This window comes from Eulemur rufifrons, chromosome 18, assembly GCF_041146395.1.
Source record: "Eulemur rufifrons isolate Redbay chromosome 18, OSU_ERuf_1, whole genome shotgun sequence".
NCBI lineage: Eukaryota > Metazoa > Chordata > Mammalia > Primates > Lemuridae > Eulemur > Eulemur rufifrons.
Genome location: NC_091000.1, coordinates 16847596 through 16863557, shown reverse-complemented (window position 1 = coordinate 16863557; position 15962 = coordinate 16847596). Strand labels below are relative to the sequence as shown.

At 33.0% G+C, this 15962-nt stretch overlaps 2 protein-coding genes across 4 annotated transcripts in view; one reads left to right on the top strand and one right to left on the bottom strand.

Moving 5' to 3' along the window:
• The first annotated feature begins 1658 nt into the window (after nucleotides 1-1658).
• Nucleotides 1659-6689, top strand: IL2 (interleukin 2). Its single transcript, XM_069493353.1, has 4 exons — nucleotides 1659-2084; nucleotides 2173-2232; nucleotides 4395-4541; nucleotides 6299-6689. The coding sequence occupies exons 1-4, from the start codon at nucleotides 1938-1940 to the stop codon at nucleotides 6407-6409; spliced, it is 465 nt and encodes a 154-aa protein (XP_069349454.1). The 5' UTR covers nucleotides 1659-1937; the 3' UTR covers nucleotides 6410-6689.
• Nucleotides 6690-13149: 6460 nt separating this feature from the next.
• ADAD1 (adenosine deaminase domain containing 1) overlaps nucleotides 13150-15962 on the bottom strand; it is a 38677-nt gene continuing 35864 nt past the window's right edge. For 2 of the 3 annotated variants that reach the window (XM_069493331.1, XM_069493329.1), the window contains one exon: nucleotides 13150-13308. In XM_069493331.1, the coding sequence (XP_069349432.1) occupies nucleotides 13195-13308 (114 nt within the window). In that variant the 3' untranslated portion in view covers nucleotides 13150-13194. The remainder of the gene's footprint in view (nucleotides 13309-15962) is intronic. The other variant, XM_069493330.1, reaches the window with a different exon arrangement.

Below are 15962 nucleotides of genomic sequence, written 5' to 3'. Positions count from 1 at the left end.
CTGTGAGAACATCAAAGGCCTCATTGGAAAAGCCCCCACATAGGAAAATGTGTGGGCCTGAATTCTTCCATTCTGGAAGGGGAAAGGCCTGAGCTGATGAAGCTGGGATTAGACAATGAAAGTCTTTAGAGAAGCATAGTTTAATTATACTAAATAAATGATACACAGACCACCAAATAGCCTTCCCCTTATAACAATGCTAACATTGTGATTTTGATTTGAAAGGTACAGAGAGACATTTGGCATTTTTTAGTAACAGAAAAGATCACAACATTTGTCCCTAATCTGGCTTTTTCGGTTTTTTTCTACCTAACTATAATCCTTATTTTTAAATTTTATGAAGATGTTTTATATTCTCTAGAATATTACCTAATGCGTAGATAGGTATTACTGAACCTTTTTCTCTGTTCTTTGTAAGAGATTACAATTGAGTGTTCCCAAGAAAGCTTAACCCTTCCTATGCACCCTCCTCATTGTCATACTCCAGTTTAATTGTTCTTTCTTCAAAATTCTTTACATCCACCTCTCTTGAGGCAGCAATCGCCTTTTACCTAGGATTACAACTATGTACATATCTTCCCTATTACACATCAGGATCTTTGAAAAGGAATACAAATGGTAAGAGTGGATTTCTGGAGTCAGAACATTCTCTTTTCAAATCCTTGTTCTATCCCTTACTGACCTAGAACAAAAAATTCTGAGCCTCAGTTTTTTAATCTGCAAAATAAAAACCATCACTTCACATGTTTGTTGTAAGGCTAAAATTAGACTGAGTGTATGTCTGTATACTGTTCTCTTTTCTCCCTTTCTATGTATCTAAGGACATTACAGTGTTAGACAAGAAATGAATAAGGCAGTAAAATGGAAGCATTACAATCTCTTTGAGAAAGGATCTTTTGACTCTCCCCAGGTTAAATTAGAAGTATATACCTATACATACTATCATTCAGCCAGTTTTTGCATTATACTGAGGATGAACGAACACATAGCCTATGTATCCTATCCAGTCTACCAACTAAAGAAAATTGATCTGATCATATTTCATAACTATTATTGTTACACTCAGTGCCCAGGTGCTTTAGAGAATAAATCTAAATATATTAAAGAGGTAAAAACATAAAAACTAGAAACATGGATTGGTTTACATATGACACATAGAAAGTCTATTATAAAACTAGCTTCAGTGTCCTTGAATGCAAATCTTTTTCTGAGTATTTGTTAAACATCATACTCTTTAAAAAAAGCACAGTAGACATTAAAAAATTTAAGCAGATATTAGAACATGTTAAAATTAAAACAGTATAAAATGGTATCTCAAGCTCAGTAAGTGTTTTATGTACTCTAATCTTAATATTTCTCTAGCTGATTGTGTAAGAAGCAATCTATCATCTTGTATGCAATTAGCTCATTGTGTAGATAAAAGGTAAAACCATCCTGAAACAGGAAACCAATATTCTTCCTGTTTAATCAACAAATCTAAAAGTTTATTCTTTTTGTCTATTTATTCCTGCTCTTGTCCACCACAACATACTGCTCACATGTTCAGCATATTTTTATGACAAAGAGAAAATTTTCATGACTTTTGCATCCCCACCCCCTTAAAGAAAGAAGGAGGAAAAATTGTTTCATACAGAAGGTGTTGCATGAATTAAAACTTTACCTAAGTGTGGGCTAATGTAACCAAGAGGGATTTCACCTACATCCATTCAGTCAGTTTATGGGGGTTTAAAGAAATTCCAAAGAGTCATCAAAAGAGGAAAAATAAAGGTAATGTTTTTTCAGACAGGTAGAGTTTTTGAAAATATGTGTAATATGTAAAACATTTTTACACCCCCATAATATTTTTCCAGAATTAACAGTATAAATTACTTCTCTGTTCAAGAGCTTCCTATCACTCTCTCTAATCACTACTCACACTAACCTCAACTTCTGCCACAATGTACAAGATGCTACTCTTGTCTTGCATTGCACTAACCCTTGCCCTTGTCACGAACAGTGCACCTACTTCAAGCTCTACAAAAGAAACACGGCAACAACTGGAGCAATTACGGCTGGATTTACAGATGGCTTTGAATGGAGTTAATGTAAGTATGCTGCCTTTCTTACTAATATTATATTTAATTTTCTAGCTGTATTTTGTTTTTTTAATAACAATGTGTTATGCTTTCTCAGAATTACAAGAATCCCAAACTCTCCAGGATGCTCACGTTTAAATTTTATGTGCCCAAGAAGGTAAATACAATTTTCTATGTTCAATCTGTTTTAGTAAAATTCAAAGTAATATGAAAATTTGAACACTGATTGGATTAATGGCACCTCATCTGAGGAAAATGAGTAACTTTAATATATATTTTTTAAAAACCAAAGTTTGATAATGAGGCTTCTGTTAAAATGGTTTTACTTATATATTTTTATATGTACTTGTGTGTTAGGAGAGAGGGAGTGGGGAAAAAAAACACAAGAGTAATATTTTCACTGTATTGCTGGAACATTTTAAAAGAAAATGATGCTGATTTACTATTTAAAAATGTAAAACTCTAGAGATATTTGATTATATCATTTTAGCATGTAAAATATCAAAATTGATTTCATAGGAGCCCACTTAAAAAATCTTTTATTGTTTTAGAAAAGATGCCTAAGTCTATCTTTAAGAAGCAACATAGCACAGCAATTAATAGCATAGACTCTGGGGCCAGATTATTTGAAGTGAAATCCCAGCTCCAACATGTCCTAGCTTTTGTGACCTTAGAGAAATTACCTAATCTTTGGGACTCAGTTTCTTGCCTACTTACATGAATAATAATTGTATATACTTAATATTGTTTTATTAGGATTAATGAGCAAATGTAAGGCACGCAGAATAGTGTCTGGCATATGGTAAACAACAAATAAACATTAGCTATTAGTGATATTAAAGACAAAATTCTCTCTGGGAAATATAAAGTAAAATTTTGGACTTACATGCCTTCCTACCAATAGAACTAGAGTTATTTCCGAGATTAAAATTTTCATTTGGTTGTTTTGGGATTCAGATAGAACATAAGCATAGACCATCCAAGGTCCTAGGCTACAATAGGGGTATAAAGTTTCCTAGTGGTTGTGCCAGTCAACAGAGCATGGGCAAAACTTTGGTGCCAGACTCTGTTTTCTGAAGGAAATAGCTCCAATTTGCTCATGCCTAAAATTTAAGCCCTAAACTTGTAGAACTTGTAGTAGTGAATTGAAAGGGCAGTAGACGGACATATCAGGAGATATGCGTTGTCTAGTCCTACCTTTCCCTCTAATGATTATTAGAAAGATAATATGAGATTATGTGCACAATTTAGGAGTGGTTGAGTTCTTTGAAATCTAAGTTTCTAAATGACAACTCAAACTCTATTTGAAACCAAAAGTAATGTGATAAACTCCATTCATTTGTTCATTTAACCACCATTCTGTTTACAAAAGATTTTAGAAATAAAAAGATGTAATTCAAAGGATGCTAATGCTATAATGATATTATAATGCTATAATGAAAAAAAATTGAAATTTAATGCTGGCTGTACTTATGTGGCATTGGGGAAGACACAAATTCTGAGATTTAGTTTCCTTATTTGTAAAATGGAGATAACAACACTGTACTTCTTTACCTCAAAAAGTGGCTGTGAGACTGAAATGGGCTTATTTAGGAGAAAACACTTTGAAATTATAATGTACCATAGAAATATTATATAGATATATATACATACACACACACATATATGTTAGGAGGTCTGTCCAAAAATCCTTCAAATATTGTGATTTTTTATTTGGTTGGGACAAATAATTTTTCAAAAATGCATCTTAATGTAGCTATTGTAGAAAAGTAAACATTTAAGATTCAGTTAAATGTGTCTTGCTCCAGGCTATATTGAGAGTAGTTACTGCATGATCACAATTACTTAATCTGTAAAATGTTGGGATTGTGATAGATGGCATCCAAGAGCTCTGTCTGTCCCTTAACATGCCGTGATTCTCAACTCTTAGATTATCAAATATTGGAATCATAGGATGTGATTCTTACATTTCCACATTCTAACTGCTTTGGTTCTAATGATTTCTATGCAGACTGGAAAAGTAATCAGTCTGCATCTGTAATTTGCATTTAGATGCAGATATGTTGACTTCTTGCAAAACCAAATTAAGCTGAAACTAATGACACATTTGTTGTTAATTAATAATTAATGCTAGCCATAGGTACTTTGGTCCTAGTTTTTTCCAGTTTTACAATGTAAACTATATTGATCCATCTTCACATCATTACTGAGAACAGGGAGAATGGTAAAAACTATATACTGCTACTCTTAATAAATTTGACATTAATTTCTGATTCTGACCTTTAGTATAAACTGATCTCACAATTATTATTATTCTAGGCCACAGAATTGAAACATCTTCAGTGTCTAGAAGAAGAACTCAAAGCTCTGGAAAAAGTGCTAAATTTAGCCCAAAGCAAAAACTTTCACTTGAGAGATACCAGGGAATTAATTGGCAATATCAATGTAACAGTTCTGGAACTAAAGGTAAGGCATTACTTTATTTGCTGTCCTGGAAATAAAATAAATAGAAGGGGGAAAGTACTGCGTTTTAAAGTGGTATAACATTTTTGTATATTGTGAAGTACCCATGCATTTAATTAGCCAACATTTTAAGTATACTGTGAACATGAATCATTTCTATTGCTAGATGATACATCGTGGAATTGGGAAGTATAAGCTAGACCACCCACTCAGGGACAAGGCACTGAACTGAATTTCACAGGAAACAAACAGATTTCATTATATATCTTTTAATTTCTTCAGATCATTTACTATAATAGCCAATACTGATTATCTGGAGGGCTTTTCAAATGGTGTTTCCCTATCATTTGATAGAAGGACTAACCATAAGAGATTTCTTTTAGCAAATGGCAGCCATTAAAATGGCCAGATGACTAGACAATCAACTCCTTATTTAAAGGCAATGACTACTTTCAGGACCTTAAGTATTTTTAAATGTGCAAGAGGATAAATTATACAAGGGACTCAGGTGATACGAAAGAGCTTCACAGTTCTCTTTTCTCATCCCATCTGCCAAAGACAAAATTCATGAGTTAATAGGTATCCTAAATACAAAGGAGCATAATTTTAATTGCAACAGTAGAATCAAGTTTCTAAAAGTATGTAACTCTAGTTGTTTCCAAATAAGAGTAAGTTTATTAGTGGACTGTTTTATTTTTATTAAAAAAATATATGGAGATCACTGTCATCTAGACATTGATAGATTCAGTTCCTTAACTATGTGAAGAGGTTTGCTCTGAAATCATTAACATCAGAAAACTCACTATAAACCCTTGACACAAATTTCAGATAAAATTATGTGAAAATCAGAAAACTGTGTTTCAAAATCCAGATACTTTTAAAATTTAATCCCAAGAGATTAAAACATTTAAACAATTATGTTTAAGAGGATATATAATACTACAATAGTTTATTTAAAGGGAATATTCTATCTTGCTTGGTTTTTGTTCCCAGGGTAGGAATTACTTCAAATTTGAAAAAGCCCTCCCTTGTATCTCATTATTTATCAAAATATTTCCTTCTTAGTGTGTCAGCTAGAGGTAGAGCTGAAAGAGCTCCTTTCGGCAGAGGTGGCTAATTTCCAAAAAGTCAGTTCACAGAACAAAATTTCTAATGTTTAGACTTTTAAAAGTTAGCAAACTCATCTGCATTGATACTAGGGTGGGGTAGGGGTAGGTATAAATGTTTATGAAGATGTTCTTCACACCAAATTTTCCCCAAACAGAAGCCTTGTCCTAACTTACTCTGGGCTGGTTCTGTCTTGCTTTGGGGAAAATATGAGGAGATTCATTTAAGTAGAAGAATAAGAGACTCTTAATCAAGATTTAGAAACGAAGAAAGCAAAATGTGCATATCACTTCATACATTTAATCTATATATAGATACATACCCAGAGGAAAAGAGATCAATTTTATTTCAAATAAAATATTTGTCTAGAACTGTTTTTATTTATGTTTGTTTGCATCTAATTCAGGAAAAAAAAATTGTATTCATTGACAGAATTAACAAATGAGGAAAATTTCAGCTTATATGTTACTATCACTTGGTATCATAACAAAATATATAATTTTGGCACATCATTTTGATCATTTCAAGAAAACGTGAATAATATGTTTAACAATCTTGAAAATAAAGGCCATAAGCCTATAAGACTTCAACTGAGAAAAATTATATATGGTAAACTACTCTGATCTAAACAAATTAAAATTTTTCTTTTATAGGGATCTGAAACATTCATGTGTGAATATGATGATGAGACAGCAACCATTGTGGAATTTCTGAACAGATGGATTACCTTTTGTCAAAGCATCATCTCAACACTGAATCGATAATTAAGTGCTTCCCATTTAAAACATCTTAGGCTTCCTATTTATTTAAATATTTAAAAAATTTATTTATTTTTGAATGTATGGTTTGATACCTTTTATAACTATTATTCTTAGTCTTAAGATTATAAATATGGATCTTTTAAGATTCTTTTTGTAAGCCCTAGGGGCTCTAAAATGGTTTCACTTATTTATCCCAAAGTATTTATTATTATATTGAATTGTTAAATATAATGTATATGCAGATTGGTTAATAAAATTATTTAATAAAGTTGATAAATATAAACAAGCCCATGTATCTGTTATTTTGTGAACAGCACAGAGCACTAAAATATTTCTGAATTACTCAAGTGAGTTCGTATGAACTCTACAATGGCTAAGATGCTTATAAAGGTCACTCTTCCCATGACAAAGTATGTAGAACAGAGCTGTGGGCATCTCAAAGCCCTTGCTTTCACCTTTCAAGAGCTGATTAGGTCTTTAGTTCTGGTCTCTTAGCAGATTATACAATTTTTTTTCTCCTTAAATTTAAGGAGATTTTAATATTTCCCTTCTCCTTAAATAAAATGGCAAACACAGACATTCTTGAAACTCCTCATAGAAATGGTGTGCTTCTCTACCCATTCTCCAACATCTTACACCTTGCTCTCTGCCCTCAGGAGCTTTACCTGTATGGGTTATATTCAAATCCTTTCCTCCTTTCTGGCTTTCCATTAGGCTTTGCCACTGGGGAGCCCTTGCAGGAGCTCTGAAGCACAGAAGAGATTCCCTTGACTCCCTCCTTGTGAAGCAGCCGCTGGATGGTTGTGCCTCTCAACCAAAGAATACCTAGCACTCTGGGAGGCTGAGGTGAGAGGATCCTTTGAGCTCAAGAGTTTGAAACCAGCCTGAGCAAGAACGAGACCCCGTTTCTACTAAAAAATAGAAAGAAATTAGCTGGACAACTAAAAATATACATGAAAAATTAGCTGGGCATGGTGGCTCATGCCTATAATCCCAGCTACTTGGGAGGCTGAGGCAGAAGGATTGCTCAAGCCCAGGAGTTTCAGGTTGCTGTGAGCTAGGCTGACACCACGGCACTCTAGCCACGGTGACAGAGTGGGACTCTGCCTCAAAAAAACAAAACAAAACAAAACAAAACACAAAAAACCAAAGAATAGATTCTCATGATGGCACTCTGGATACTTTCTCCTTCCAAGTTCTGGTAATCTTTCCTTCCATTTCTGCCTTCAAGCCTAGGGATGATAACATTTCTGCTGCTACGAACTCCAGGGTACTTGTACCATCCCTTACAGTTTCCCTATTCCCTGCCTGAGGCCAGATTAACTGTCCAGGGCTCCAGCTGTCCCAGGCCCCACAGACCTCTCAAAGGATGAAGGGATTTAACATTATCGATCTCCATTCATAAGCCATCATTTTTGCCTGTTTTAACTATTGCTCTACTTTCGCTAATAACTGAGTTAGACTGGGAATGAGAGGAGAGCATGATAAAATATACACTAGGGTTAAATCTCTGAAAACTCAAACTTTTAAAATGCCCTGAACACAATCTGCCCCTTACTCAATGAAACTGCTTTACTTCCATTCAATTCTTCTCTTTACTCCCGGTATATATATTTCCCCCATTTTGGCTTCAGACATTTCAGTAATGCATCACATCACCTTAGAGTCTCTATAACAACCCAAATGTCCATTCATATGTATGTTTGTGTGTATATATTTGCATATGTACTTAAAAAACAAATTAATGAAAAGTAAACTTAATATACATCTATGTAGATATGTGTGTGTAAATATATATATAGAGAGAGAAAGAGAGTAAGCATGCACACACTCTTAGGATTGAAAAAACAGCATTAAAGGATAGACTTCTCTGCATATACCAAGTATTAGAGATTTGTCACATTTTTATGTAGCAATTTTAAAACCTCAAAATTTTAAACACTGAAAATCAAATTATATAAACAATCTGAACTATGTCTTGTGTTGGAGGCGTAACCACACAGAAAAACACATTAATTTGTACATATCTGGTAGAAAATATCCCAAAGACAAAAACAATTTTCAATTTACTTTAGTAATCATATTATTGATGGTACTGAAGGTATCATTATTCTGAGAATGCTTTGTATGCTGTGGAAAAAAGTAAATGAGAAATTACATTCATATCAATAGGAATTGGGATTTTGGTGCGAGAGATAGGAGACATAGATGTAAGATTGAAAAGGTTAACTAAAAAACCCTGTGGACCTGAATTTGAAATGAAAGCATCAATATGAACAAAATATACTAATTTATCTTAATATGCATATTTCTAAGCTCTATTCTCTGAAAAGGAAGACCATAAGAAAAAAGAACAAACCTAGTATTGATAGGGACTCTTGGCTTCCAAATTATGGTTTCTAAACACCATTTTCCATGAAAAGGAACCTCTTTAGACAAATAGCTGATTCCAAGTCTGGGGCAAAAAATGCTTAAGGCAGAAACATTCTATCATAACAGAAAGTAAAGAAGGTAAGACTATTTCGGATCATGTTCAAAAGACCTAAACAAAAACATGAGAAGGTTTCCACATAAGGCAAGGACACCACTTACTACTTCTATTCACATTGTACTAGGAAGTCATAGCCAGCACAAAAAAGAAAGAAAGAAAAATTAGAAGATAAAGATTGGGACAGAAGAAATCTGTCATTCACATATAATTGTGTATGAAGAATATCTAAAAGGCTCTACAGAGAAACTATTCAAATTCATTTAGCAAGGTTACTGGCTAGAGGACCAACACAAAAAAAGTCAGCAACAAATAAATAGAAAATAAAACATATAAAATTATATTACTTAAAATAGCATCAGAAACATCAATTATGAGAAAAATACTGAAAGATTTTTACAAAAAGCTTCTAGTAACCAAAGGTAGAATAATTTGAACATCAATATGAATACTGATTGTTACAGACTGAAATATGTTCAAATTCATGAATTCATGACACTAGGGGGAAAAAGTCAACTTTAAAGGATGACAAAGAATCAACTAAATTATTTCAAAATGCAAAGAAAGGAAAACACTTCAGCCTTTTCTGTATCAATTATACTCCAGGTAATTAAATAATTTATGAGGGGATATTTCTTCATAGAAGCATTCCAGCTAAACAGAGAATTTAAGTATTTCCTCCAACCCCTAATAGAATAATGAATGTAGGCAAAGATCATCAATGGCAACTAACATCACAAAAAGACAACCCAGACATTGTGTCTTCTGATGAAAGAATACAATACTGCCTGTGAAGTATTCTTGCATAAAAACTAACCCGGTTTCAGGAAATACAGAGAACAGAGGAACCTGTTAAATGACACCATGGTGATACAAATTGAAATTGTGGGAAACTCTGAAAAAGACTGTTTTTTTGTGTAAGTAAATCAAAAGAAAAAAGAACACATCTATAGATTAATAGGCACTTAACAAACAAATTCCAATATATAGATGTAATTTTTGATCCTGATTCCAACAGTCTATATATAACATTTATGAAATAGAGAAGTTATTATTAGTCTTTAAAGTGAACTGAATTGTGATTACACACAAGTATGTGGCTGGGCATGGTGGTGCACACCTGTGGTCCCAGCTACATGGGAGGCTGAGGCAGGAGGACTATTTGGGCCTAGGAGTTCTGGGCTGTAGTGCTGTTTCATGGTGAGCAGGTCTATGCAAACCCCACAAGGGGTAGGTTTCCTGAGGAAGCTGAGAAGCTGAAGAAAGAGGCTGACAAATCCAGTTTCTCAGAAAGATACATTTAATAGGGACTTAGGAACAGAAGCCATGTCTCAGGCATGACAGGAGGAGATAGTGGATTCCTGCACCATTGCCCCTGAGACCCAGAGCCTATATATTATGGGGAAGGAATGAGTAGAACAATTGAAGTTGACCTCCTCAGGAACAGGCAAATCTATCTAAGGGCAGGATTTATGGTCAAGGTTGTTTTGATCTAAGGGCAGGATTTATAGTAATAGTAAAGCAGCAATCTTAATGGCATTTCCAGAACAGAGGTTAATCAGAAATTAACATGGCAGAGTAACATACAAGATGGAGTTACTTCACCTTTCACAGTGCAGTATGCTGAATGGGTATCCACACTAAGTTCAGCATTAATATAGTGACCTCCCAGAGCGGGGACCACCAGGTTGCCAAAGGAGGGGTGAACCTGCCCAGGTGGGAAATGGAGCAGGTCACATATATGTATGTGTGTATGTGTATTAAAGAGTCCTTATCTTTTAAAGACACATAAACCAAAGTATTTCTAAATGAAATAACATGTCTGATATTTGCTTTAACATAATTTAACATTTAACATAAAGCAAATATCAGCTTGGGGAGGTACACATGAAATGAGATTACTCACATTTTAATAGTTACTGAAGTTAGGTGGACACTTGGTTACATTTACTATTCTATGTTGTATGTTCAAGATTTCCATAGTAATAAGTAAACAAAGAAGGTCTTGCAGAATGCTATTTTAATGTATGTCAATTACCTACAAAATCCTTCAAGGGCTCCCCTCTGTCTACCAAACTGAAAACATGTGCTAGACTGAACTCTGTTTTTCCATCCACTGTCCTATACTTCCACCTCAAACACTATTAATATTTTCTCTCTAATCTTTATTATTTTCAACTGGAATGCATTCTCTATTTCAACCTACCAAATTTTACCCATCCTTCAATGCTTGCTCAAGATAACAGCACCTTAGAGCTAAAAGAGGACTCAAACTTAGATACAACTAATTTAGTGGTTTTTGAACAATTTTAGAAGTAGAAGTTTAGAAGTCTGAGTTTGCTTTTCTTCAAGGAAACTACTGTAGAACCTCAATACATAAGAGATAAAAAGTACAGCTTCTTTTGGTGAAGGGCAGCCAGGAGCCCTTCCCATCAAGCCTTCATCCCTGAACAAAGGATGAAAACCTTTATATTAATGTCATCCTTATAAAAATAAAACTGAGCTAATAGAGATTAAATAATTTAAACAGTCACAATTATAAAGGCCAATCTTAGGCTTCCATTTCCTGACCCTTTTACTAAATAATTGCCTTCTACTAAATGCCATCTCCTTTATCTTTTATAAAGTCTCTTTTAATACCCTATCTAATCTTTTCTTTCTCTAAACCAAACTACCATATATAATTGAGTGCACACAGTACATAGAGACATTCAGTGACCACATGTTGAATAAATGTGATACTTCCTAGATTCTGTCTGTAAAATAGCTGGGTATATTTGTTTGATCTTCCCCTTAAGGCTGTAAATTTCTTGAGGAAAGAAACAGTCTTTTACTGATTCTCATGACAGTGCCTAACTCAAGGCCTTCTATTAAATAGGCAGAACTTTCAGAAGTAAATAAAAAGTACTTGGTACTTTACCATATTTTGTAAGGTCAGCTCATACCTATGAATGTGAAAAAGCCAAAAGAGGGTGGAAGATCTTGTATTTTTCAAAGGCAAATTTACTATCAGGCAGAAGTAAAATAATAGAAATAAAGGCTAGAAATTTGCTATCAAAGGAAACAGCCTTGTAAAAGATTAACAAATATTTAACAAGGAAATACCAGTTGCAGAAATAAGTAAAACATATTATGTACTTGATTGAAATGAAACTTACTTGTATTTATGTTGATCCATATGAAACTGCCCATATTTGATCTTTTTAATCTACAAAAAATGGCAACTTCACATGATTTGATCTAATATTAATAAGGAAAGTTTAGACTACCAAAAGACATGTAAGTATGACTTTCCAGAATGACTTCACTGTTCATCTAAATTTTACCATACTTTCAGAATAGACACACACACACAAAAACACCTTACGTCAATCATCAGGGATTATAATAGTTTCTACTGTAAGTTTAGTCTTTAAAGATCCAAGGTAAGAGGCACATACTCTGAGAACTAATATTTAACACAGTATCTGTGATTGAAAACCAATGAACAGGGTGAAGAAGCTAAAATATGGGAAAAACTCACGATTTCACTAAATTTATATATCCTAACTCAAGAGTATCTAAACTTCCCTTGACATTTAATCACTGTATAAACAAATATAGACATAAAGCTAAACAGTCTTTTATTGACCTATAAATTAGAAATCCCTACTATTCTAAATTATAAGGGATTAAATAACATTTGGTATAGGTAGATGCTTTAAATAAGTTTGCCGGTTGAAAACAGGCAAACTTATTTAAAGCATATATGATAATCCTCTATTAATCAGAATAACAACATATTAATGCAGACTATTCCTTAACATGGTTAATATTTTTCTACATTAATATGTGTGGTTTGCATTCATAAACTCCTTTGATATGAGAGATGATGTTTAATTACTGTTTTTTTTACTACTGCCTAGAATGCTGACTGGCAAATATTAGGCAGTCAAAGGCCTGTTGAATTAGTCAACGAATGAGTAAGAATTATTGTTTTTATTCTTGCTTTACAATTATTAATAAAAAAAAATTGAGTGAGATACCAGGACACAATGTTGAATATTGTAGCTGCATGGATAGCTTTAAAGCAAAAACTTAAAATGTAATCTTTTAAACTATATAAAGAGTAATGGTAAAAAAAAACCTAATGTTTCAATGTAAATTGACAGGGATATTTACAAATTGTCAGTAATCCCTGGACCCTGTTTCAAGACTCTGATTTTGAAAGTTGAAAACCATCAATATTTTAAAAACATTTTTACTAGTCAAAACACACCAAAAAATAAAAGGTTTTTAATATGACAATGGATTGCCTAATTCACATACTAAATTGCTCTATAGAGGGAGATTTCACAATCCAGGATCCATAGCCGTGCTGCTTTAAGTAGGATTTCAACAAAGTTTTAGCTTCTTGATAGGAGCCAGACATACACTAGAGAGGGAAAAAAATTAATTATAGAAATAAGCAGAATTTGATTTGTAAAAAGTAAGCAGCCCTAATATTGTTTTAGTTTAAATTAACAAAAATAATTTAATTAAATAAAAAATTCATGAAAATCTTTTTGAATTCTAATTTTTTCAAAATTATTTTTGAAGCTAAAAATTTCCTTTTCCAATACTCCTAAAAAGCAATTTTTCTTTTTTTCTAACATTTTTAATTCAGAGTAATAATACTCATTACAGAAAATTTGAAAACAAAAAATACACAGAAGGAAATAAAAATTACCTGTAAGCCCCAAATAACAGATAATCACCATTACTGTTTTGATATATTTTCATTTTTTATAAAGGAACATACAGATGAACTTTTAAAAAGCCAGATTTACTGAGGTATAATTTACATACCATAAAACTCATTCACTGTTAAGTGTACAGTTTGACATTTTTTAGTACATTTATACAGGTATGTAAATATCACCACGGCCCAGATGTAAAACAAATCCATCACCTCTAAAAAGTTCCACTGTGCCCCACCTGCAGTCAGTATTCCTGGCCCTTTCCCTATCCCCAGGCAACCAAGAGTCTATTTTCTGTCTCATGAGAATTTTGCTTTTTCTAAAAATTTCATATAAATTTGACTAATACAATAGGTATTTTTGTTGTGTCAGGCTCCTTTCAGTTAACATGTTTTCCAGTTCATCCATGTTGTTTCATGTTATCAGTACTTTGTTATTTTTAATTGCTGATTAATAATCCATTGCAGGGACATAACACATATTATACACTCATCAGGTGATGAACATTTGAGTTATTTCCAGTTTTTGGCTATTATGAATTATGCTGCTATAAACATGCACGTATTAGTCTTTATGTGGACGTGAGTTTTTTTTTTTCTCTTAAATAGATACCAGTGGAATTGCTAGATCACATGGTACCTTAAGAAAACACAAAACTGTTTTCTAAAGTGGTTGTACCATTTTACATTCCTGTCAGTAATGCATGAGGGTTCAAGTTTTTCCACATCCTCAACAACACCCGGTATGGTCAGTCTTTTGGATTTTAGTGGGTGTGCAGCAGTTTGATTTTCATCTCCCTTAAGACTAATGAGGTTGAGCACCTTTTATGTTATTTATTAGTCACTTGTATATATTACTTGCCACTTTAAAAATTTGCAGTTTGTCCTATTTTTGAGTTATAAGAATTCTTAACATATTCTAGATCCAAGTCTTTTGTCAAATACATGATTTATAAGTCTCTTCTCCCAGCTTGCGGCTTATCTTTTCATTTTCTTCATAATGAATTTTGAGAAGTTTTTAATTTTGATTCAAATGATCAATTTTTCTTTTATAGGTTATGCTTTTGGTGTCATTATCTATCGAATCTTTCCCTAAGAATGTAAGAATTTTAAAGTTTAAGTTTTAGCTCTCATGGTTAGATCTAACATTCATTTTAATTTTTGTGTATGACTGACATAAAGTTCTAAGTTAATTGTTTTACCCATGGATATTGCACCATTTATTGAAAAGACTATTCTTTCTCCCAATGAACTACATTGGCACCTTTGTAGAAAATCAATTGACCATATGTGTGTGGGTTTATTTCTGTTCCATTGATCTATACGTCTATTATTATATCAGTATATTATCTTAATTACTATGGCTTTACAGTAAGTTTTTAAATTAAGTAGGCTAAGCTTTCCAAATTTGTTCTTTTTCAGAATTGTTTTGGCTCTTCTATGTCCTTTGATTTTCCATATCAATTTCACAATCAGCTTGCCAATTTCTACACAAAAGCCTGGATTTTAATTTTTCACTGAAACTATAGATTAATTTGGAGAGATGTGACATCCTAATAATACTGAGTTTTTCAAACTATTAAGATAGTAATTTTTATTAACCTGGGAATATTTTTATTTTGCTTTTATTTCTGAAAGATTATTTTGCTGGATATAGAATTCTAGGTTGCCAGGACTGCTCTTTTAGCACTTTGGACCTGTCATTCCACTGCCTTCTGGCCTCTGTTGTTTTTCTTTTATAACAGCTTTGTTAAGATATAATTCACATATCATAAAATTTATCCTTTTAAAGTGCACAAGTCAGTTTTTGGTATATTCACTAAGTTGTACAACCATCACCCCAAAAAGGAACTCTGTATTAGCAGTCACTCCTGATTTTCTCCTCTCCTAGCACTTGAAAACCACTAATCTTTCTTGAATTTGCCTATTATGGACTTTACACTTAAATGACCATACAATATGGGGCGTTATGTGTCTGGCTTCTCTCACTTACAACATTCCATTGTTTCAACATGCCACATTTCAAATAAATGGAATCATACAATATTTAGTCTTTTGTGACCAGCTTCTTTCACTTAGCATATTTTCAAGGTTCATCCATATTGCAGAATACATTATGGTACTTAAGTCTTTTTATTGCCAAGTAATATTCCATTGTATGGATGTACCACATTTGAGCTATTCATCAGATGACAAACATTTTGATTGCTTGCATTTTTTGTGTATTATAAACACTGCTGCTCTTAATATTCATGTAGAAGTTTTTGTGTGGACATATGTTTTCAAGATGGTAATTGTACGTTCAATTTTTTGAGGAACTGTCACACTGTTTTCCAAAGCAGCTATACCAT

Excerpts from the sequence above, each read along its gene's own strand:
- IL2 (XM_069493353.1), top strand. The coding sequence starts at position 1,938 with ATGTACAAGATGCTACTCTTGTCTTGCATTGCACTAACCCTTGCCCTT. Across the intron at positions 2,085-2,172 it reads TGGCTTTGAATGGAGTTAAT|AATTACAAGAATCCCAAACT; the intron begins GTAAGTATGCTG and ends ATGCTTTCTCAG. Across the intron at positions 2,233-4,394 it reads AATTTTATGTGCCCAAGAAG|GCCACAGAATTGAAACATCT; the intron begins GTAAATACAATT and ends TTATTATTCTAG.